This window comes from Pholis gunnellus (assembly GCF_910591455.1).
Source record: "Pholis gunnellus genome assembly, chromosome: 23".
NCBI lineage: Eukaryota > Metazoa > Chordata > Actinopteri > Perciformes > Pholidae > Pholis > Pholis gunnellus.
The window spans coordinates 13,893,496-13,918,413 of NC_136550.1; the positions used below are offsets into that span (position 1 = coordinate 13,893,496).

The following is a 24,918-nucleotide window of genomic DNA, read 5'->3' on the forward strand; positions in this document are numbered from 1 at the left end:
ATATACTTAAAGTATCCAAAGTGAACATACTCATTGTGCAGAATGGCTCCTTTTAAAGTGTAATATTACCATAGAATATGTTGTTCTCTTTTAATCACTATCAAATACATGTCCAAGCATTTTAATGTTGTAGTTTGTGGAGCCAATTTGAGATACTTTGTACTACGAGCTACATTAGTAGTATAATACTGCATCATATCATATAAGCATATAAGTTTGTTAAAGTACAAAGTTACTGTGAGTGTTTAATAAATGTAGTGGAGTAAAAAGTGCAGTATTTGCCTCTGAAATGTAGTGGAGTTTACTCGGGTAAAGTACAAGTATGTCAAACAGTACTGGAGTAAATGTACTTGCATTCCACCACTGTTGATCTGACGCCAAAGCTAGATTGAAACAACCCCCGGCTGTTCAACAGGCATTACAAAGTTTAAATCACTGTTAGTTCACCCCATAGATATTCCACAAAATACCAAAAATAACTATAAAAATAAAATCATTCCTGTTTATTTAAGTATACCCTCTAGCTTGATCTGCTCCAAATGCTTTTTCATTTATTTCATTATAATGAGGCCACGGATAAATCAATAGGAAGCAGTCAAAGTTAGAGGATCCCCTAAAGACAACAGCTGACCTATCATCAATATAAAAATACCACTTTTATAACTTTGTTTAAAGTTGTTAGAATCATATTTCCTGAATCACAGCAGCGTGTATAATACTGAAAACATCTCACGGTAGCCTTGCTTAGTTAAACTCCCGCTAAACTGACACTATATTTGCCTGAGTCAGACCGTCTCCTCTGTTTTTACACTAACATAGAACCAGTATGAGATACATCTAGTAGCCTACACAGAATAAATGGTACAATTAAAACGTGGTGAAACTCAGGAGGCTGTCTTCACGAGTTCTTCCTCTTGGGTTCTGGAGGGTTGAGGCGTCCTGTATGTTCCACTCAGACAGGTGACCCTGCTAACAGAAGGGGTCGCCTTCATCCTTCATCCCTGTTAGCCCCAGGCGAGCAAAGTCTTCAAACACTAAGTCATCAAGCTGAGGCGAAGTGCTGAAAAGAGAAAGAATGTCCAACAATTACCATACGAGGGACATTCAACCAGTAAGGATTCACATGTATGCAGATGATAGTGATATTTATCATCTAGATAGTTTGGGTGTTGGAGACAGTAGCCGTAGAGATGTGTGCCTTTTCTCCAATATAACAACTAGTTGGCACTTTGCTTGTGGGGCTCAAAGGGCCAAAAAAAAAAAAACAATGTTTAAACTCAACAGCAATGTCCCATTACACGAATCATGACCCGGTTACTTATGATTGAACTCACACCAAAACAATCTAGATTGAACAATAGCTCTACAGGTAAGAGGAGAAATATGCATTTGGGATTTTGGAGTGAATTGTCCCTTTAAGGCTGAGATCATTCTCATCTTTCTTCTCTCACACACACACACACACACACACACACACACACACACACACACACACACACACACACACACACACACACACACTTACTTCATCTCAAACTCTATGAGGTTTGTATCCACAGTAGCATCAGCCTCTGGAGCGACTAGAAACAAGAACACATTAAGTGATTAAATGCTCACACAGCTGCACTAATAGCTGTGTATGAGGTGTGTGTGTGTGTGTGTGGTGTGTTTATGTGTGTGTGTGTTTGTGTCCTACCTGACTGTGGTTGGGAGCTGGACTGGTCTGAAGGTTTGGGATGCATCAGGACAAAAGGGAGTTCCACTGCTACATCCCTACACACACATAACAAAAACAGCCTTGTTACCAACGACAATATTAAAACACTTCCATGTCTGAAAGCTGTTTGTTCTCCTGATTCAAAGTTAAAGAATAGAATATTAAACATCACTTCATTACAGTCCTGTAACACTGCAAAAAGACATTCAAATTGATGCAGCAAAACCAGAGATGTCATCTTGTTTATTCCACACGATCGTCATAGCGCGGCGCCTACATTACCCACAAAGCTCGGAGTGGGTCCACCTACCCTGCACGAGACACCACCAGTTTGACTTTGACTCTGTAGGACACCAGGATCCCCATCATCTCCTTGTTGGTCCCTTCTTTTACTCTGCAGGACACACGAGAGAAACAATGGATGCACATGTTCGTCAGTAAACATATCCATGTGCTTCTTTGTGTAGAAAAGTAGACCCTTCTCTAACAGATACAGGAGTGTGTGTGTGTGTGTGTGTGTGTGTGTGTGTGTGTGTGTGTGTGTGTGTGTGTGTGTGTGTGTGTGTGTGTGTGTGTGTACATGGAGCTGGAGGCCAGGTTGGTGTCTTCATGCTTCAGCTTTCCATCCAGGGCCAGGCCTCTCTTTTCCCTGTTGGTACCCAGCATGGGGGTCAGAGTGTAGACCTGGCAGGAGGTGGAGCTCGGAGAGACCTGGTCACTGAGGTTGGGGGAGGGTTAGAGGGTTAAAGGTCAGGGAGAGAGGAGCAAAATGGGAATGTAAAAGAGTGATCCATTAAAATCGGTCTGTTGCTAGATACTGAATGCTTGCAATGAAAAACTAAATAAGCCTTTTCGCGTGAAAGTTTATTCCTGCAAAAGACTGCACTAAGCACATGTGGGGTGTCTAAATTAGATACCTCATGAGGCTGGTGAGATATGTTGGTGGTATTTAATTCAATGTTCAGTTGCAAACAATGTAGTGTCATCTGCATACTGATGCAATCAACACGTATTCAGGTGCTTAATATAGATTGTAAAGAGAACAAGACCTAATTAAAGACCTTGTTAATGTTGAGAAGGGCCAACATACGTGTAAGGGTTAGATGGCATGGTTGGAATCCTAAATGGCTCTACTGGACAAAGACCCAGGGGCCAAAACTGTCAGGGCCCCTGGCCTTCACCTACAAAATGTCACTCAAACAGACACGGGCCATCCAGTAATAGACTCAAAAATACCACCAAGAAACATAACTACAAAGAGACACAGACTACAAAGAGACACAGACTACAAAGAGACACAAAAAGACTACAAAGAGACCAAACAAGCTTCAAAGAGAACCATAGAGACTTACACTAATCATGAAATGGGGAAAAACAACCACAAAGAGACACAAAACTACAGAGAGATGCATAAGGACTACAAAGAGACACTAAACAACAACCAAGACTGAAATAACCACTATTGCTGTCTTGGACCTGTAGTGGAGGTTTCCAATACACCTTTATTCTTGTGGATCATCAAAAACATTATTATATACAGTATATCTTCATTGTTCCCAACCCTGGAATACGTAGTTCCAATGAAATAAACAAGAGGACAACATTACAGAAGAAGGACTCACTCTGCTTCCACCTGGGCGACTGCACACTTATACTGGGCCGTGGAGAACAGACAGATGTCGGCGTACTGACGAACTGAGAGGAAGACAGGAGTTATTTTAGTAGCTCCTTTAGCCCTCACCCGTCTTCCATGTCAGCTCAGAGTTGGATTATAGTGCAATACTTGACTTTAACTGTGGCTCCAAACAACAATAAATTGTTGTCTCAAGTGGTGAAAATGTTCTTTCACTTGATCATCTAAAATGCTAAGAACTGAAACCAAAGTGCGAGTTGGATTTACCGGATATCTTCACCCTCTTCACGCTCTTGGTGGAGTTGTTGGTGACGTGGACGTTGACACTGATGGGCTCACCGTGGTAGTACAGCTGGAGAGAAACAGAGACTTAGCAGTGTGTGTGTGTGTGTGTCCCAGTCATCAAACGGCACATCAAAGGGTGCGAGCGTGTCACCTCCTTATCCAGCGAGGCCTCTAGGTGCAGAGCTCTGTCGGACAGCAGGAAGCTGCGACTGGTCTCCGCCGTCGGCTGTGGACCCGGCTTCTCCGGAGCGTACTGGACCTTTCGGATCAGCAGTTGCACAGAGTTCCTGCACACACACAAAGAATATCATGCAGCAGGAGAAAGTCGCTATGGTTTCCACTGTATTTGTCTTGGGGAGTGTCAGTTTGGTTGTAGCTTCAGGTGTCTGAATGTGTTGAACCTCTGGTGGATCTTCTCCTCCACAGTCTTAGCACAGAACGCTCGGAGCTCATAGTCCACACCGCACGCCTTCCCCGTGTCCTCAGCGCCCGGCTGGAGGGTTACTGAGCAAGGCAGGTTCTGGGGGACCTGACACAAGGTCAAACAAGGTGAAATCCAAATTAGGGTGCACAGTAATCTGTAACACTATAATGCTAAAGATATCTTAAAAGATATATTTTTTTAAATAATACTGATTAACTGCAGGGAAAACCTTCAGAGGATTCTCCTTCTCATAGATTCTTTCAGTGATTATTTTTCACCAGGCCTACTGCTACTACGGAAGCTCCGAGAGGACAGGTAGAAAACAAAAAAAATGTCTAAGTCCAGTGTTCATGATAAAAAAGTTTTGCCAGGATAATCTTTCAGAATAAAAAAAAAAATAAGGCATCTGTGAAACAGTTGGTGAAATTATCTTTTGCCACGATCATTTTTCTAACTTTTCTAGAAATGTGTTTTAAATCAGCGGTAATCTGTTAGGAATATATGTTATTGCTTTCAGCTCTCTATAGAGCATGGGGTAGTGGTGTACGAAATGTGTATGACGATAACAAACAGCTGTCAATCTTTATTTTCATTCTATCTTAGATCATAAACACAGGAGAGAAAACTATCAGACACAGAAAATGGATCACCACAATATTTTGTTTTCTCACTGACCTCTCAGGGCTTCCGTAGTGATCCCTCTCTATCGCTGAAAAGTACACAATATGCATGACTTTCTATGTACAATTTTACTTTTCATATATTCTTTACCGAAAATAGCAACTTTCTAGATCGTTTTTTTCTTTTGTCTTTTCTTGTTATTCGTTTAAATTGTCTGTAGCATGTACGCTGGTCTGTAACAGCGTCGGGCTGAGGCTGAGGCTGAGTTTGTGTTTAGAAGTCTTACGGTGAAGTGGAAGGGGTAGGCGTGCTGACCCAGCTTCTTCAGCAGCCGCTCCTGCAGGCGGCTCGGGGGCGTCTTCGTCTCCTGCAGAGGAGGGAAGGCCTGGACGGTGCTGACGTGCAGATCCTTCCGGAAGGAAAGGCCCAGTACGTCCAGGTCCTCCCGGCCGTAGCGGAACGCACAGGTCAGAGTCACAAACACTGAGGACGGACGAAGACATCGATTACATGGGCCGTCATCCAGTCAGTCAACTTTGTGTCCAACTTCTCGGTTTCTTACCTTTTCGATCTTTCAGATACTCTTGGTCTACAAGGAGCACTCCATCTAGAGAACACACACACACACACACACACACACACACACACACACACACACACACACACACACACACACACACACACACACACACACACACACACACACACACACACACACACACACACACACACACACACACACACACTTAATCTGTATTTTCCTTAAAGGAACACACACATTTTGGGGGGGAATGCTTTCTCTCTGCAGTGTGTATAATACTTACGCCCCAATTCAGAGGCCCCATTTATAAACTAAACACATCTTAAAGGGCTCTTTTCAGGCTCTTCTCAGGCTCCCTCAAATGCACTAGAGATTTTCTTTTGCCCAAATTTGGACACAACACATGTGTCCTTTGCAGACCTTAGCATCCCATAATCTAGTGCCCACCAGAGTGTTGCAGGGAAATGTCACAGCTCTGAATCATGACAGTTGTTGGTTGAATGCACCATTAGTATAGGTCACTGGGATGGTGATGGTCTTGGATGAGAATGATCTAACGCTGCTTGCTGACTTAGGCTACCTTCAGGGACACATTTCAGACTGAAGACCAGTTAATTGGGGACGGCTTGTGCAATTGGGGACAAAAGCCGTGTCCCCAATCTGGAAGACGTCAGTGGTTAAAGTTAGGTTTAGGGTAAGTCTCCAGGAAATTAATGCAATTCTATGTAATGTCCCCAAAAGTGTCCCAACTAAACATGTGCGTCATAGACTGTATATAAGAGGAGGACATTTTATGGAAACCAAAAAGTTACAATTAACTTTCATGGAAAGAAAAGACTCTGTGAAAGGGTTAAAATTGCAAGATGAAAACACGACTCCCAGACCGGACAACGGTGTGGTAGAGACAATGTAGCCCCGCCCTAAAGCATCCCCTGCTTTATGGTCTGTTTGACTCTAAATGGACCATCATTTACTAAATGAACATCATGCTGTATTGAAGAAGACTTGAAACTAGAGATTGAGACCATAGACTCATGTTTACTGAGGAGAATCAAGAGAGAAGTCATTTTCTCATAGACTTCTATACAACCAGAGGAGTCGCCCCCTGATGGACATTGGAAAGAATTTTAGAAAGACATTTGGGGCACTTCTGTATTGGCTTCATTTTTCAGACCCAGCGGTCGCTGCCTGTTGTGCGTGCATGCGCGTGTGTGCCTGCGTTTACACTCACCAACTGGATCTACGTGGTCTAAGTGATCTACAAAGTCTCGCTTCCCCAGATAAACTGTGATCTGAGGAAAGAAAGAGAGCAATTAGGATAATCCAGGACAGGAGATGTTCGATAGAGGGAGAAGTAATGATAAGAACCTCCACACACACACACACACACACGCACACACACACACACACACACACACACACACACACATCCTACCTTGCAGTTGGGGCTCGACTTCTTAAACACTCTGTAAAAAGAGAGAGAATATCTTGTGAACAGAGTGTGTGTGTGTGTTTGTGTGTGTGTGTGTGAGTGTGAAACTCAAATTTGAGATTCATTTATTAAATCCATTTAATGATAGCAGCAACCTTGGCTGAGCCACACAAATTCAAAGCAGCGCTGTGATTGAAAATGTCCCTCAACGTTATTCAAGCAACACGTGCACTTTTAAATGTATTTGTACGCCAATCGTTTGGTCTGTCAGATCTCACAGAAGACTCTTGTTGTATCTCCCCTTTGCCATGTATCGCCATGTATCGCTATGTGTTAGAAGGTCTTGTCATCTGGGGTCACGTCACTATGTGAGCTCGGCCTTGTGACTTTTCATATGTTCCGGCATTGTGGGGATTATTCCAGATGGAAACAGGACGGCTGCTGAATGGTTACAATTCAATTATATTAGCTATAACCTAGTTTGGCTATTTATGTGTATTTTCTTACCAAATAAGTTCACTATTAAAAAGACGTGATTTATATTGATCTTGTCCGATAAGCAACTTGAGACACGAGACTGGAGTTGGAGTTTAGGTCCACATGTACGAACGCATTGTTTCACAAGTAGCCAGTTTACAAGCTAACTTTACGCTAAATCATCGTCAACCGATAGCCGGTGGGATAGCAGATTTCTACCAATGCGTTCTGCCTCTTTTGCGCTCCACACGGACTGTTTACCTGCATTCAATTGAAGCCTACTAAAACATGATTGGTCAATACCACTCTGACTACAAACGAATACCAGAATCTTCTGAACCAACCAGGCCTCCAGGATGACCCTGACCTGCCCCATCTACAGTATAACCTAAAGAATGAACAACCACACTCTGGTCATTACTGCCAACATTGCCACCACAATATATATATATATAAAAATGTAAATACATACAGTATATAATAATGTATATATATGCCAAATACTACCAACACGTCACAAACGCTGGTCACATGACTAACACAGGGACAGTATTCGTCCTGGTTAGTGTCAAGGATGGACAACAACAAGCTGTTCGTTTAGGATCTCATTACACTCCAATATCACTGTACAACCACGTCACATTCCACACACACACACACCACACACCACACACCACACACACACACAGCAGCTAGAAAGCAGCAGTGATGGCTGACAGTACAATGACCCGTAGGACAGAACGTCCCAATAACCTATATTTAAATGCTCAAAACTGATCCTGGGTGACATTTACTCCCAACAGCCTCTACATGTGGAGCCGAACAGAGCAGATTCAACGACAGCATGGCGTTTGTGGCCCGATTAGATTACAGTACAGAGCATGGAACACTTGTAATCCTGAGGGACACATCCATCATCGCAATGGAAAAATTGCAATAGCACTCAACGGAGAACAATAGCAGAAACGGTTTTCAGAGGGACACACTCGAGGAACTATTCAGGGCTCATTTGAAGGAAATCTCCACCCTCAGATTCCCTGATATCATCAACAAGGAAAGATTGTTCGTATACAGGACCATTCAAACACAAAGGCAATTCAACATAACACATAAATCATTACAAACCGTCTCATTTTACAGCACAACAGTTCCCTAAAACATGTTTGTGAAGACATTTGAGGCGAGACATAGGCTAGATTTCAGTGACAGCATCTTGGTTCACATTTGATCAGCGCTGCTTGGTTTGACAGTTTGATCGAAGTTGCGCTAGCCTGGTGCGTTGCGATGGGCTGACCTAATTTGCATAACGTTGAGGCGCGACTACGCAAATTCAGATACGGGCGAATGGTCGGGCAACCGCGGCGAGCCGAATCTATTGTGCAACTCGTGGCCCGATCTCTCGCTCTCCATAGAACATGAATAGCATAGTACAGTGGATTTCCACCATAAGCCGCGTGAGGGGACCGTAGTTGCCTGAACTAGCTTGCAGGCTTCGCTTCATAAAACCATACAAAAAATAAAAGCCGTACGTACATTTGAGTGTCATCGGGATTGTTAGAGACTGCATGCTGTTTGCCCTCCTTCCCACAGGAGGCCCCAAGTGGTGATTCACTACCCCACTTATGATAGGACCTCCATCAGTATAAATAGAGGCCTAGCTAAGGCCTCTTCCTCTTTATCCTGGAATGAGTGTTTGTTCTGTTTCCATGTGTCTTTTGGAATGATTCCAATGTAAGTAGTACTTTATTGCTTTGATCCATATCATGATGTATTTTAGATAACTAGCGGATTATATATGATTTAATGTGTCTGTTATGATTTAAAGGCTGGCTTTATTATTAGAACATATCAAATGTTGTAATCTCTTTTCTTTCTTTTATGTAGAACCGTGGGAATCGGATACAATCACCTCACAGTAATGTCCTGTCAAAATAAACGGGCAAAGTGACTGAAAACTTGTTTCCTGGTGGTGTGTGGCTCCAGTTTTAACGTTAAATCTACAACAGGGATAATTACGATAAGGTGCTCCTTTTGCTAAGTCTGAGCTTGTGGGAGCAACAGAAGAGGTCCGAGTATCGAGCCCTGGGGAACACACGTCATGTCAATTTTTGCTTTTTATCAATGCACCTGAGGAGTGGCATGTTTTAACAAACTACACAGACGAGTGTGTGTGTGAACAAGTCACAACCTCACGTCTGTCAAAGCAAGTGTAGTAGGGGTTGGATATTTGCAAATTCTGCAAACTTGCAGAGTTTGGGGAACTGGAGCTAAGAAATCTTCTCTAGTCAAAGCCGATCAAAGCAAAGCAGAGTGAAAGAGAGCAGAGTGTCTGTGCTGGAGCTCAACAGGAAGCGGGTGAAGGGTATTCCAGGAAATGCAGCCAGCAGTCACCAACAATGTGTATGCAGGGAGTGTTGAGACTAATCAGCCAATCGGTCCACGTGTACCACCACAAAAGCATAAAACTGTGGCTTCATCATACGTTATTATTATTATTATTATTATTGTGGCTTCGTCATACACTATTGTAGAAGATCGTTACTGGCCTACGAACAGAGCTGTTGTCAAGAGCATTAGGGAGGCCATGTCAGCTTGAAGGTTATGCACACTGCTGCAGTTTTAAGAACATTAGCAGGAATGTGCTGCCGTTCACATTCTGTGGACAGAAAACAGGGGCAAAGAACAAAATCCACATCCTAATTATCAACAGAAATGTCCATTACTTCCTTAACAGGGGACACACGTCAACCCCTTCCTGTCAACCCCTTATCCTACAGGCAAAAAAAACAAACATGTATCATCATAAAACTCAGCTCCGCCGGGCATGAAGCTACTGAGGTCAGCACTGAGGACAGGATATAACCCACAAGATCATTTAAATGTTTGTCACACTTGCAGTTTCACAAAAGTAACTTCTATAAATTGTCTGTTCTAGCCACAAGTGGAATTACATCAAAAACAAATAATCAAATGTCAAGCGATTCGAGAGACTTTGACCTCTGAAGGCTTCTAATTTCTTCGACAAACTAGAAATCATTAACTTTCAACTTTTTAGAAACAAAGGACATTTTAATCTCATATTATTTCATATCATTTTTAATCTTAATTCTGATTTAAATCAAGTAGCTCATGAAAAATAATCTGTCAGATTATGTATAATTGTCATATTTAATCAATGTTTAAAGAACTAGTTTGTGGGATTTAGTGACAACTAGTGGCGAGGCTGCAGATTGCAACCAACTGAATACCCCTCCACTTACCCCTCCCTTTTCCAAGAGTGACAGAGAACTATGGTGGCCTTCAGCAACAAGCGAAGTTTGTACATATGAGCGCTTCACTTTTATTTTCAGACAGACCTGAAGAATGATGCAACTCCCCTTGACGGCACCTGTGATGTGAGCCCCCTATTTCTGTCTTTGGCGACTCCTAGTGGTACTAAATAAGAAGACACCTTCAGAAAAACCTGTCAAATTGTCCTTTATCTCCACTTTCTGGCTCTTATGTGTTCCTCGTTTTTATATTTAAGACTTTTGCATTGACAGTTATGTACAATACGCAGGAATAAGTGTCTGTCTTCCTCAAAAATAGACTACAAACAAACACCGCCTTGACGTTTGACGCGGCTGAGTTCAACTCCTCTGTTGTAGAATAATGTAACATAGTAGCAGCGTAGCTACATAATTAGCCAATTCTGAAAGCTACAAATAAGCTAACGCGATGCTAAATCAAACTGCACCTTGTAAAGGTGAATACACGGTAAACAAATAGCGCTGTCACACACCTGTCCGGTTTAACGTTTGACATCTTTCTATTGACTTACTGTAGCCTCTAAGCAACCTAAACAATCATCCACGTAAAAGCAAAAACGATTATTAGCCTATTAGAAGGCAACAACGGTGGCTACATTCCTCCTGCTACAGTGCTCGACACCCCAATACGCCTCGTTTTCTCACAAGAGGAAGTTACGCCAGACCCCCTTTCCAAAATGTATGTATTTTATGGCAAATTGACGCTGCCTTGATTTACGGTCAAACGTAACAGCTGCATTACTGCACATGGCTGGACAAGACTTTTTCGTATTTTTGGCATCTACTCTTCAATTCGGCATTACTATCAATCGATATTTATTGATACATTGTTTTTAAAAATCAACTTAAAGTCCTCTCAAATCCAGAGAGTGTCAGGGTCACGTGATTCTGCTCTATTTCCATAGTGTTCGTCGCACACAGTGCGGTAAAACAACAGAGATTGAATTGGTCCGTTTCTTACGGGAGATTGGATAGTTCCCTTTTCTCCTCACGAGTTACCGTGGCGTGGCTACGTCTTCTATTCCCGTACCGTGACAGACACACAAGCCGACTGGACGGTTGTCTTACCTGGTCCCTGCTTTGTCCCCCATCTCCTCAGTGCTGTGTGGGCAGGGTATCTATAAGTGCTGGTCTGTATGTAGTCTGTGCTGGTCCCGTGTGTCCGCTGCTGCTGCCACCTTTTGGAGTAAATTCAGCCTGTTTCCGCAGTTTAGGGACAGAAAACCACGCCTACCTACAATGTGACGGACACCTTAATCCCCAAATATACTAGGATACACCTGCAAATCGGCATGCATGCGTAGGCTACAAACGGTAGTATTACTTCGTATTAATAAACAGTGTTGGCTTGGTGGGCTGTTCCACCTCTATACATATCTGAGGTAGGCTCCTTACTTACTTTTACTTTAGTCAAAGTACCATCATCACTGTGTCAAACTAACTCCATAAAAGTCCTGCATTTAAAATCTGTCTGAAATAAAATCACAGAAATGTTGTCATCAGTGTACGAATGGCTGCAAATTGATGACATGTAGTGTAAAAGTGCTTTGAGTGGTTGGTAGACTAGAAAAGCACTATACAAGTCCATTTACCATTCAAGTCATCAGCTACTCGAGTTGGAGCTAGTTTGATCTACTTAACACTGATGGTTCCCAACCTAGGGGTTGGACCCCTCCAAAGGGCCACAACATACATCTAATGCCGTGTTCACACAGTTAGAGACGTGCCGGAGAGGGGGCGTGGCTTATCGCCCTGGAAGCCGTTCAACTGTCCCCCATCAAGCATGAAAAATGAACCTATATTTCTGCTTAGTATGTGTTGTGGAAGTCACAGATATCACAAGAAACTAAACGCCGTCATGTCTGGGGTTCATAACATCATCCAGAGGAGCTCCGTGAATTTTATCGAGCTCACTGTCTAGCAAGCCACATGTCGGCTGTTTACTACAGCTGTATGAACCCCAAATAAACAGATTTGGCTGTGATTTAACGGCAATAAACCGACAACAAGGGACTCCGAAATAACTACGTAATGATGCCGATTTGTAAAAAGTCTGAATTCATGTTTAGTTAGTTCTCTCCTCAAGACGACAAGCAAATAACTTATAAAATACTTGTTTTCTCAATGGAGCTCGGATCGATCGGTGCTAAGCTACGCTAACATTGTAGCAGCTCCATCAACACTCAACATAACGTCATCTAGACGTAAATACGGCAGTGTCTTTTTCATTGTTTGTACCATGTGGTTTACACACACACATTTATACACATAGTTTGGTCCGGTCTCTATTGATATGAGGTATCGTAGAGCTTTGGGTGAACACAGGCGGCTACAGTATTTGTTTCCTGAGTCAACAACGGCAGGACGTCAGTGATGACAGGAGAAACATCTCAACGCTGATAGGCTATCGCGCTGCAGCGTCACGCCATCTTTTCGGCAAAGTTGAAAAGTTTCAACTCCCGTGTTTGGGGTGTTCTTGGCGATTCGCGTCAAGCGCACCAAACGCACCAACGCAAATTTGCGTCACTCCAGTCTCATCGCGTCTGTGCATAGACTTTGTATGTAATCTACTCGCGCAAATAATTCGCGCTGCGTTTGGTGTGAACGCACCTTAAGGGAACAAACCATCTGAGGTTTAAATGGGAGATCTTTCTAATATACATGTCAAACATGACAAATTACACATTTATTTATTCTATTACCATATCATTTTTTTTCTTCTCTTTTTTCAAACTTGATCTACTATTTCCCTTTAAAGTGTGGATGGAATGGAATAGAAGGAAGTACTCAAGTAAAGTAAAAACACCTCAAAATTCTAAATAAAGATTGTTAGTTACTTTCCTCCATTGACTGACAACAGAGCAGACATACTAATCTTGTGCACTGCAATTTAAATTAAAGTCCTCCTCCAGTCAAGCTCTCATTCGTGTTCCCACTGCCATGTTTGAGCTCACTGTGTTGTTTGTTTTCACATTCATCCATTTTTTTTCCATCCAGATAGTTGGAGCACTCTTTGTGGATTCTGTAAATAGTAAATTATTTTTTTAACAACCTTTTTTTCTATTAGAGAATCTGTGATGTTTCCTCTGTGACCCGAATGCTAACAGGCTACATGAGACACACAAACTCAGGGCTAATGTGTTACTATTTTAAAAGTCTTAAACGTGTCTGACTGGAAGGGATCTGTAATTGCAGGACAGGATTGAAACTTCATATTCATCAAGTTCTGATAAAATAGTTTAGCGTTCGTTTAGCATTGTTGGCATTCCTCACTTTCCATATTTGGCCAAAGCAAACAGGAGGGTTTTATTTTGAAAGGTGTGGCAGGAAGTGGCACCGTGTGGGAGTGTCACAGGGGGCAGTAGTGAACGCCTTGTATGCGGCTTTCCAGACTAAACCGCAGGCTGCAGACAAACGGAACGGTGACAGGCCCGCTACTTTAATTAACCGCTCTTTTATCACTTTGTACCGACTGTTCGCGTTTGTGAAGACCATGGCTAGCCGTTCTCTGTGGTCGCTCTGCCTGCTGCTGGCGCTGCTGCTGCCGCTGGGAGGTAAGGCTTTGTCCCGCACACATCAGCGGATCCACATGTGCCGCCTTTTGTGCCGCACTTTGATTCAAGGCCGAGTAACGGTCCACCGGCCTGGAGGCAGACGTGAAAGAGACTCCTATTACACCTCCATTCACATTAATACTCTTTTATTATCCATGCACGCGTTATAGATTTTATCATGTGAGCTTAAATCTGTTATTTTGGGCATTTTTTCCAGATATTATTGATGCTTATAACTAGCAGTAATAGGTTCAGTAATTACACATTGTTACATTAAGTGGAATTATTCTATAGTTTCTTACAGTAGATCCAGTCATTTTAGGTTTTTTTTATATAAATATATGAAATATGACATGAGTTATTATAGATCAACGAGATGTGGCACCACCCACAGTATCCTGTCTGTCTGGGTTGCAGCAGCACGTGCAGCCCTGACAATGATGTCACTCTCTGGGATGATTAATATGACAAGTTAGTCACTTTAGAAGATGAATAATTAAAATGATTTAGTGCTGCATTACTGTAGCACCTGTCCTCACACCTTCTGGTCTCCAGCGTACACCACCACGTCCAGACAGCCAGGTGAATGTTAGATTGTACTGTATGAGCACTCAAAGGTCTGCATGATAACCTATAGATTTAAATATGAGTGTGGACAGAAACTGGAAAAAATGATTTACCCAGCCAGTTGTCGGCGACTAAGTGCAATGTTAAGGTGCAAATGAGATGCAAATGCTGGCAATTAATTTTGGCTCGCCAAGGCGGATAAGATTGAAAATGCTTATGCCAGGTAGTTTAAGTATGATTAAAAAAATAAATAGTTATCTCAAGGGTAATATTAGAGTTGGTCGGGGTTGGAGGTAGTCTGTCTGCTCATAACTGTTGTAGGTGTCTATCCCCTGACACCTGGACTCTTGGTATTACAGAGTATACATCCAACACCAGTGTTGCCTTTTCCCCATGTTTAAAATAAGTATTCCTCAGTTGGAGCTAATTTTACCCACGTTAAGAGGGTTTGCTGTATGAGGAACCTGTATCAGCATGTATTAGTGCCATGGGGTCGATACCCTTGGCACTGGGCAGTAGGTGGGCGGGGCAGCTTGGAGGAGGAATGAGAACACAGCCCAGTTTGCCTATTGGGAATATGTCTATGTAGCCATGCAGAGGTTATGAGCTCGGGGTGGTGGAGGGCAGCACATCTGACTTTCACACAGGAGACCAACGTTTCCATCAGAGCTCGACAATTAAGACTTTAACGCATTTTGTAATCACAAGGCGTAGTTGCATGTTGCACAAATTCTCCGTGACGTCACCCATTTTTTGGAGCTGGGAAAGAGTGAGGCTCTGTGAGGGGCGGCCTCGTTAGCATAACGCCAAGTTAGCAGCTAATGCTAGCTAGCTTGATTGGCACGGTGCAGCCGTAATTCCCGATGCTAATTTAGGCGTCAAAAAACAGGCCTGTTTGTAATGTAACTATCAGAAAAAATATACGACCAACTCCTTAGAGCTAAGCTAACAAGCCAGTAATTCCAGGATTTAGCGAAGTTTCGGTGAAGACCATCATCCAACGTACACACAATGGCCAGCAGGTTGCCCGGCGTACAATTAACCTCACAGAAAGCCAAAGTATGTCCAATATTGCATGAAAATTCTTTAAAAAAAGGCACCAACACCAAAAACATGGCCAAGAGGACAAGTTCAGTTACTCAAATTAGCTGTAGCGACGCCTAGCGGCTAACACCCACCTGTCACTCAATGTGACCACGCCCTTAATTATGCAGAACTATAAGCCTTAATATAATTGCAATGGTTGAGTTTTAGACCCAAAACAGTCTTTTGTACCAGGCTGTAAACACTTTTAGTTGGGTATTTATTATAAAAAATAGAAATGCATAAAGCAGAGTGAAGGAACAACCACAGCATCAACCAGGGTCAGATGGAGTGGATTCATTTGATCGTTTACACTTTAATTTAGGAAATCTGTTTTGTTTTTGTTAATTAACACTACAAACATGTATGTTAATTTAAACACTCAAACAGGCCTTTGAAAAAGTGAAGCCAAAATGTCCTCCCTCTGTGAAACTCAAAAGGTCCACACAAAGATAGATGCACACACACACACACACACACACACACACACACACACACACACACACACACACACACACCATGTGTTTGTTTGTGAGTGCCAGCCAATGAGATTCTGTTTGTTTGTCTCTGCTTTTGTGTCCCGTCTGGTAAATGATCTCTGTTCTGCAGTCCAGACAACAAATAGAGTGGATTAGTGCACCGAGGGCCCCGTTTGGCACCAGGGCCGCGGGTTTGTATCTGTGTGACACAGTTACACTAGCAGGGGCCTGGGAAACTAATCCCAGACATGCTCAGTCCTCTACAAAATGTTGAAATCAAAGACACCAGTTTGAATCCTTTCTGGTTTTATGTGTCTGTTTTATGTGTGTGTAACGTGTCTGTCTCCTCTGTCCTCTCTGGACTGTAGTCCTGTCTCAGGACTTCGACCTGTCTGACGCTCTGGATGGTGCCAGTGACACAGGTAAGCACACTAGAACAACGTACGTTTGTGTGTTTTCCATGTCCTCTTTTATGAGGATACCTACATGTTCTGTTTATGTTAAAAACAGCTGCCGTCACTACGAGCAACCACAACGCATTCGGCCGAGAGTCACCAGTTAACACGGTCACTCGTTAGCCTAAAACACAGTGATGCAAGCCATGAAACGTGTTGATTACCACCGGACAGTTTGAAGCGCCCACGTTAACACTCAGTGAAGTCAAAACTCTTGAATGCCTTTTGTGTAAAAGTCACGACGGTAATCTTACGGTGAACCTGTAGCTTTTTGTTAACACTTTGAGCAATGCACAAGTCTGAATTGAATGAAGCTGGATTAAACTAACTATACTCAGCATCTGTACCCCCAAATTACTAGAAAATGTTATGATTATGAAATGTGTCTCTTGTAATTAGTTGGTTTTGTACAATATGAAAATCAGCTTTGAGTTGTATGACCTCTGATAATATCAGGTCTACATTGATTTATATCAGGGTTACTTTATCATGAGATCATATCATACAGAATGATTGGAAACCAATGGCTTCCGTCTGGGACAGTAAGAAAAATACACCCTAAAATCAAAAAATATGTAGCTTTTTAAAAAAAGTCAGCAAAAACATTCAATACTGTACAAGATTTGTCCTTAATGAGCTCAAACGTACTATAAGATATCTACTTATGAATGAGGGTAAAGCAATGACTTTTATTTGACTGTATAATTCCTCTTCATCAGCAGCGACGCTTTCACCAAAACCACCAAAGCCAGCAAAGCCAGCAGCACCAGCTGGAGGAACAGGAGACGGTAAGACCCCCACAGCAGAGACCAACACTGATCATTTCATTCTATGATAATTGTATAAAATGATGTAATACAACACCAGCTTAACCTGGACAGCATCATTTAGATGTGTGAACCAATGGGAATCAGTGATGTAGTCCGAGATGTTACATTTGATTGGAGGAGTAGTGGAGCAAATGTATTAGATTTGACACTATTTTCATCTGCAACACTGTCTTACTTTTTGTGTTTTTAACCCCATCCTCATCTAGCTGTGTGAACTTATTATAACTGGAGTCAGTGGTTCTACAGATTTGTGCTGTCAATGTTCCGTGCAGAATTGAACCTGGAGGACTTACTAGATCTGGATGGCACCACTACCACCACCATCATCCCCACCAAAGCCCCGCCCAAGGTCGTGCCCAAAGTCCCCACAGGTACCAAGGCCCCAGTGAAGCCTAAACCCAAGCCAGGTGAGAAAATGCCCCTTCCTCTGTGTTTACAGCCAGCTTTCCTCCTGAGGCCACGCCTCCACAGCAGAGAGCACCGGCTCTTTATTGGAAACGCACCTTTTTTTCTAATTTCTACTCTGCTTCTGCTTTAATTTGCTGTTAATCCAACTTTCCTCCATTTTAACCTGTTATCTTGATCCTCGTCCTTGATACCAGTACTCTACTCACTCACTGATTCATTCCAGTCAGTTCCACATTATCAGGTGGTAAGCTATACTGTCAGGGAAACGCCCTGCACAGATGTTTAAAGGAGCAGTGTGTGGGATTTAGAGGCATCTAGTGGTGAGTTTGCAGATTACAACTAGCTGAAAACCCCTCTGCTAACCCTTCCCTTTCCAAGTGTGTCGGAGAACTACGGTGGCCTTCAGGAAACGTAAAAACATGAAACTGTTTAGTTTGTCCGTTCTGGGCTACTGTAGAAACATGGTAGTGCAACACGAAGAGGACCTGCTCTCTATGTAGATCTGAAGGGCCCATTCTAAGACAACGAAAACACCACAATTCTTAAGTTCATGTGATTGCAAATAAGATAATGAAGACCCAGTTATGAATATTGTATTCCATTTCTGACAATAAATCCCCCTAAAATCCTTTAACATTAAAAAGGTAGGCTTTAATTGTGAAATAAGAGCAGGAGTTTCATTAGCTGTAGCTTAACAGTGACAAAGCAGAAGCAGTGGAAATGCACATATAGAACAATAAAATCAATACGCGGATGTATCACATATAACATTTTGATTGTTATCTGAAAGCTCTACATGTAGGTACATGTAGCTCAGCTTAGCATGAATATAGTGTGGGAGTTACGCTGTAAATTATCATTGAATTATCAATGAGGTATCGGAGGAACACATAGTGTGTAAAGATGGACGCCGCACGTCACCCCGCTGTAGAAAAATGAAGCCAGAATATCCCGGACACGGGCGCTGCCATCTTGTGCTTTTGACATCATTTTGGCCAGAGTCGGGATCGCGGTATTTAGGTCCCGCCCATACTTCCTCCCCCAACCCAATCACGAGTCGAGTGCGCCCACAGCTTGTTAGCATGAGAGTCACCTAGCTGCTACGTTAGCACCACTGTAGCCGTTTAGCTAGAAAGACACAACTAACCACGATATCTCTATAAATACATGCATGGTCCACTTAACGCATGTGCTATTACACATACTCATGATTTGTGTTTTAGAAATGTTATCTGCGAGTCTGCCAGGATAGGAACACATGCAAATGACAGACAGCGCTTGCTAACTGAAATGTCGCTAAGCTAGTTAGCAACACGGTCAGCGACTGTAAAGATCTTTATATACATATACTTTATTTTTATCCTATCAGATGTTCATCTCAACTCGACGTTTCTACTCTACGTACAATTCTTGAGCCTCCACGAAGACTCATTCACCCGGACAGCTGTCAATCATGATGTCACAGTAATTCAAACCAAACTCAAACAGAAAAATTAAAACTTGAACATACATCAGCGTGATACAAACTACTTAAAATGACAGAAACAATTGTTGGGGAAAATGTATTTGATGTGTACTTAAGTTTGGCCCGTGTCCCATTCGCTAACATGGCGGGGCGGGGTTTATGACCTACACGGTGATCCAGATATTTTGGCTTCACTTTTGGGGAGCCGTCATATCGTCCATCTTTATATTCAGCCTATAGCTCACACATGACAGCATATATTACTTTCTCTTTTTAATTTAAGAGGTTTAAATTTAATTTCACTCCTTATTACCGTCTCAGTTTATCTGTTGTATTACGTTTTTTTAGACTCCTGCTTTTGCCTTTATTTTGCAAAAACATTGACCACCGACCTTTTGACCTCTACAGCTGCGGATGACTTTGACCTGGCTGATGCCTTGGACCCCAACAATGACATTGGTGTCAAGGATAAGAACAAGGGGCAGGGAGGTGGGTGGGAGTGTCTCCTGTAGGACTAGCATTTGTAAAAAACTAAATCATTTTAAAGAGATTTCATGTGGAATTAAAGCCACTATGTGTAGAATATGAGCAACCTATGACATCAGAACAGATGATGATTAGATGCTCCAATCACGGACAAGTTCTACACATAGCAGCTTTAAATGACTAGTCATTGTTTGCAGTATATTTAAGGCTGGGCATTTTAAATTCATTAGCTTGGGATCAGATTATAATGAACCCTCGCCCTTAATAAATATACTGCAGTCCAAACCTATCCACTCACCTGTGTCTCCATTTGACTTCTCCAACAGACATCCTTCAAGTTATTTAGAGTGAAAACACATCATGGGGGGATTCTAACCAAGTTTGACTTTGTTGTGCAGTATTGTAAAAGCTCTGAAAGAAGGACTTCAGCAGTAGATGTAAGATTCTCCTCAGATGTCCTGACAAAAAAATGTCCAAAGCTCAACGGAAAATATAATTTGAACTTTAGACAGTTTCCGTGGTGCCAAGATCGGCACAATTGACCCCACAGTCTGCTTGAAGAAGTCTTCTGTTGTTGAGCGCTGCAGAATAACTAAATGACACTCGACATGTCAAGAGAGGGAGCTCATTGTTTCCATCTGTTGCTCATCATCCCCTCTGCTGATAGAGCAACACTGTCGCTCGCATGCTGTTTCACTCTGTCTGACCAAAATAGAAATCCATCACCATATGATTTTAAAACATTTAGTATATTTGTCTTTGTTCTGTGTTTCTTTAATCAAATCCCTTTGTATGTAGATATGTGACGTGATCTTGATTCTATGAATTGTTCTCAATGATAACATGTCCTCTGATGTACAATCACACAATGAAGACTGATGGTGATCAATCTTCAAATATATTGTCATGTATACTAAGTATTAGACTGATAAATCCGCCCATATCTTCATATCAGTAATTGTTTATATGACGGCAGATATGACAAAAAAAAGTATGTGGTTCAAAAAAGTTGAACAAATTATTATAAGAATTATTTGTTACCATTATTTATTTTTATACGAAATGTCGTCACATGATCAGCCTCAGAAATCCAGTATCGGTCGGATTATATTGAGTATAAATTCTGCATCGCAGGCACTTTTTACTTTAAAGGGTACAGGAAACGTATTAATACATGCATGTTAATGTTAATATTTACAGTACACATGGACTTTTCTCATGGAAGTCCAGATGGAGCATGTGGATGTTTCAAATAGAAACTGCAGGCAAAAGGGGCCTCGAATCTGCATTTTTGTAGTTTTTTTTTTTTTTCACAATTCTGCGCTGTTCGGGAGCTGTTGAGGCGTTAACAGATGACGTTAAAAGTAGCCCTCGTCATCCTGAAATTCTGGATGAAATCTGTTTCAGGGAAGCCATTCACGATCTGGCTGCTGCGACCGCATCCTCGCACAGAGGTAGCAGCTGTCGCTCCGCAAAAAGCCACCATTGAAAACGAGGCTCTCTTTCTTCCTTGACCTGCTCGATCATCTGCTGTGACCAGTTCACACTGGAGTCTGACATTACATTACAGTCATTTAGCAGACGCTTTTATCCAAAGCGACTTCCAATAAGTGTATTCAACATAGGTATTCAAGAGAACTACTAGTCACCAGAAGTCATAAGTGCATCTACTTTTTGTTAAATAAGCATCTAAGAGCATAAACCAGAGCAAACGTACAGTGCAGAAACAAATGAAAACAATAAGTGCAACAAACTAGTATGAATACAATAAGTGCTGAGAGGAAGGCTCAGGGTAGTACTTCTTGAAGAGGTGAGTTTTCAGCCTGCGCCGAAAGATGGGCAGCGACTCTGCTGTCTTGACGTCAGTGGGGAGTTCATTCCACCACTGTGAGGCCAGGACAGAAAACAGCCGTGACCGTGTCGATCGGCCGCAGGGACCTCTGAGCGATTGATATTGGCAAATATGAAATCAGATTTGAGCACTAAGCCTTGCAGAGTCTCAACAACCTGGACTGAAAACACAACAGAGCAGCTTCACCACGTGATGGAGTTTAGAGTTTCCTGTACCTTTTTTAAGGAGCGACATTTAACTGACAGTTTATCAATTAGAGATCCTGTTCTTCTTCCTCACTGATTATCTGGTCTCTTTCAGGCGGACTTTCTGACGACGATCTGTTGGATGTCAGCAAAGACGACACCTACAAACCTGACAAAGGCAAAGGTAATGTCTGCACCTTCATAGATAACCCCGGTATAAGCCAGTAGCTGAAGGAGTGTAACCCTGCTGTTACTCTGTTTCCTCAGGTGTACGCCCCAGTGGTGACAAAGATCAAATAAACCAGTATGACGACAAAACTGGTGGGTTTTCTCCTTCTCTAGTGTTTGTTCATAAATGCACGTCTGTCTCTCCGGCTAATATATATATATTTTTATCTGTGTGTGTTTGCAGAGACCACGGCAGAAGTGGGCACCATTGCAGGGATTGTTAGTGCGGTTGCTATGGCGCTGGTGGGCGCAATCACCAGCTACATCTCCTACCAGAAGAAGAAGCTGTGCTTCGGTATACAACGTAAGGCACAGTTATGTGTTTTAACCTGAGGACGTCGACCTCACCAGTGTTTCGCTGCTGCCAGTACGAAAAAAAGTAGAATTTGATGCTGTACTGCTCTTTTGCGCCTCTAAGACTGTAATTAGCTTGTGATGCTAGCATTAAACTTCCTTCTATAGTTGATTGCTCTTGATTGAACAGCCTAGCTTAAATGGTGCAACCTGATTTCGTAAATCACTAAGAACTTATGAAGAACTAGTTAACGTTCCAACATTTCATTTATGAATAGCTGTTGCAACCCAACCCAGGAGATAACTCCTACTCATCGGTTGTAGTACTAGTGATGAAAGCTTCGTTAGTAGAAGTAGAGACGCTTGCAGTTAGCAATACTAGTAGCGGTGGTGGCAGCAGCGGTGGCACAGTATTTGTTGATGTTCACTGAATGTGTTGTTGCTTCTTGACAGAGAGCCTGAATACTGACATGGTGAAGGCTGAGAACCCTGAGGCCGTGGTGGCTACAGAACCACAAGGTAAGCACTTCTCTACTGCACTCTACTCACATCTACTGTACACTCTTTTCCAGTCTCATCTATCACTATAGAAAACAAATATAAAACAATAAAAAAGTCTGTCTCGTTCTCTACGATGTAACACCGGCACTTTCTCGTTCTCTACGATGTAACACCGACACTCTCTTGTTCTCTACGATGTAACATCGACACTCTCTCGTTCTCTACGATGTAACACCGACACTCTCGTTCTCTACGATGTAACACCGGCACTCTCACGTTCTCTACGATGTTACACCGACACTCTCTCATTCTCTACGATGTAACATCGACACTCTCACGTTCTCTACGGCAGTGGTTCTCAACTGGTCTGGCAGCGGGTCCCACCATCACTTCTTAATGATTAGCCGCGACCCAAATCGAGGAACATTTTCAACTTCTCAAATGTATTTAATGAAAAGATGGTGCAGTTTGAACCTGAGCTGAAAATGTCCTCTGCAGTCGTAGTGTAGGAGTTCTCTTGTGCAGAGAAATTGTTCCTGTAAGTCCCCGTCCCACACGTTTCACATAAACGAGTAAAACTGCTTTGTTATGTCTGTAGATTCGACCATTTGTAATGCAAAATGACCACTTGCCTTAATTCGAGCTGTGGTCTGTTGTTTGATGTCATCCGACATGTCTTCAATGTGTCTACTTATAGTGTCATTTGACAGAGGTATAGTTTTCAGTGTATCCGCTGCTGATATTAGCATTACAAGGCATTAACGCCAAATACTGTTAAGGAAGGCACTCCGCTGCATAACAAATCCCCTTCAAAATAAAAGCACAGGATTTAATTTCATTTTTTCAGGCAAAGACCCACTGAAAACGGGTCCGCGACCCACTTTTGGGTCGCTATCCACCAGTTGAGGATCACTGCTCTACGGTGTGACACCGGCACTGTCTCGTTCTCTACGGTGTACAATACATTTAAAAAACATATCTCTATTAGACGTACTTGGCTGATAGAAATGATCTTTATATAAATTACTGTCTGTATTTGTTGTCTTTGCAGTCCAGCAGACTCTCCTGGAGCCAGCCAATGCTGAACCACCCACTGAAGAGAATGCCGTGTAACACACTCGCATACCTCACACACACACACACACACACACACACACACACACACACACACACACACACACAGGTCACCCACCAACAGGTCACCCACCAACATTTGCTTTTTCCCAAACATTCCCCACCTAAGCCTCCTGCACACACACATACACACACACAGCCACAAACATGCTACAGGATAGACTGTCTATTGTGTAGCATGTCCTGGTTGATCTTGCAGCTCCGTGCTGTAAACGTTGGGATTTGTAGTCCATTTGCGCTGAATGTGATTTTTTTAAAATTCTCAGCTGTAAACATGGCACCTTTATCGCACCTTGGCAAATGTACGTGTATATAGTTATTTATTGTTTACTGTTCGAACACCACTGACAATGTAAGTAATCCAGCCTTCAGCATGTACTCAGATGCCTCTGCTGTTAGCAGAGTTGAGTTGTAGCATTTTCCTAAGCTCCAGACACACAGTGAAGTTGTAATACTGTAAAAAAAAAATTCAAATAGTGTTCAGTCTTAATATACGTTGGATAAAGAGACTCTTCTGAGCTTCTATGTGTGTGTGTCGAGCTTCTTTGAGTTCACAGGGAGTCAGTCACTGTGTAGTGAGCTGAATTTAAGGCGGGTTAGTTTACCGATTGATTTGATTGAATTTAAGACACTGCTTTGTGACTTGCAGCGTGATTATAGCTGAATTTAATGTGAACCAGGAAGCGCTGTGAGACAAGCCCAGTCTTCTTTTTTTTTTTTTCAATGAATGAAAGTCTTGTTCCAGCTATCAGCAATATCTCATTTCTTGACTTTGAATGGAATTTACCAGTTTCCCCCTTTTGGCACATAACTGATTACTTGTGGCAAGTCATAGATGTTACTTTTGTTGAAGCACAGTGACGGAAATTAGATATAAACTGTAGCAACACTGCACATAATCACAGAAGAGTGAAATTAAGAACATTTGGCAATATTCCCCAGATTTCTATTCAAAGCCT

The 24,918-nt window shown here is 42.3% G+C and overlaps 2 protein-coding genes across 3 annotated transcripts; one reads left to right on the plus strand and one right to left on the minus strand.

Moving 5' to 3' along the window:
• Positions 1-922: 922 nt before the first annotated feature.
• On the minus strand, positions 923-11,692 carry arrb2b (arrestin, beta 2b). The gene is made up of 14 exons (XM_079184654.1): positions 11,507-11,692; positions 6,657-6,687; positions 6,453-6,513; positions 5,243-5,287; positions 4,967-5,163; positions 4,037-4,164; positions 3,787-3,922; positions 3,618-3,702; positions 3,340-3,412; positions 2,298-2,435; positions 2,028-2,111; positions 1,697-1,773; positions 1,526-1,580; positions 923-1,060 (listed from the first exon to the last, which is right to left on the minus strand). Exons 1-14 carry the CDS (start codon positions 11,527-11,529, stop codon positions 970-972), a joined length of 1,224 nt encoding a protein of 407 aa, XP_079040780.1. The 5' UTR covers positions 11,530-11,692; the 3' UTR covers positions 923-969.
• Positions 11,693-13,909: 2,217 nt separating this feature from the next.
• cd99l2 (CD99 molecule-like 2) lies at positions 13,910-24,357 on the plus strand. Of its 2 annotated transcripts, XM_079184655.1 has the most exons (10): positions 13,910-13,992; positions 16,490-16,543; positions 17,296-17,364; positions 17,679-17,813; positions 19,688-19,768; positions 21,918-21,986; positions 22,070-22,123; positions 22,215-22,334; positions 22,778-22,843; positions 23,877-24,357. In XM_079184655.1, the coding sequence occupies exons 1-10, from the start codon at positions 13,932-13,934 to the stop codon at positions 23,936-23,938; spliced, it is 771 nt and encodes a 256-aa protein (XP_079040781.1). In that variant the 5' UTR covers positions 13,910-13,931; the 3' UTR covers positions 23,939-24,357. The 2 variants fall into 2 exon arrangements, with proteins under 2 accessions (XP_079040781.1, XP_079040782.1); XM_079184656.1 differs by lacking the exon at positions 19,688-19,768.
• The last annotated feature ends 561 nt before the right edge of the window (positions 24,358-24,918 follow it).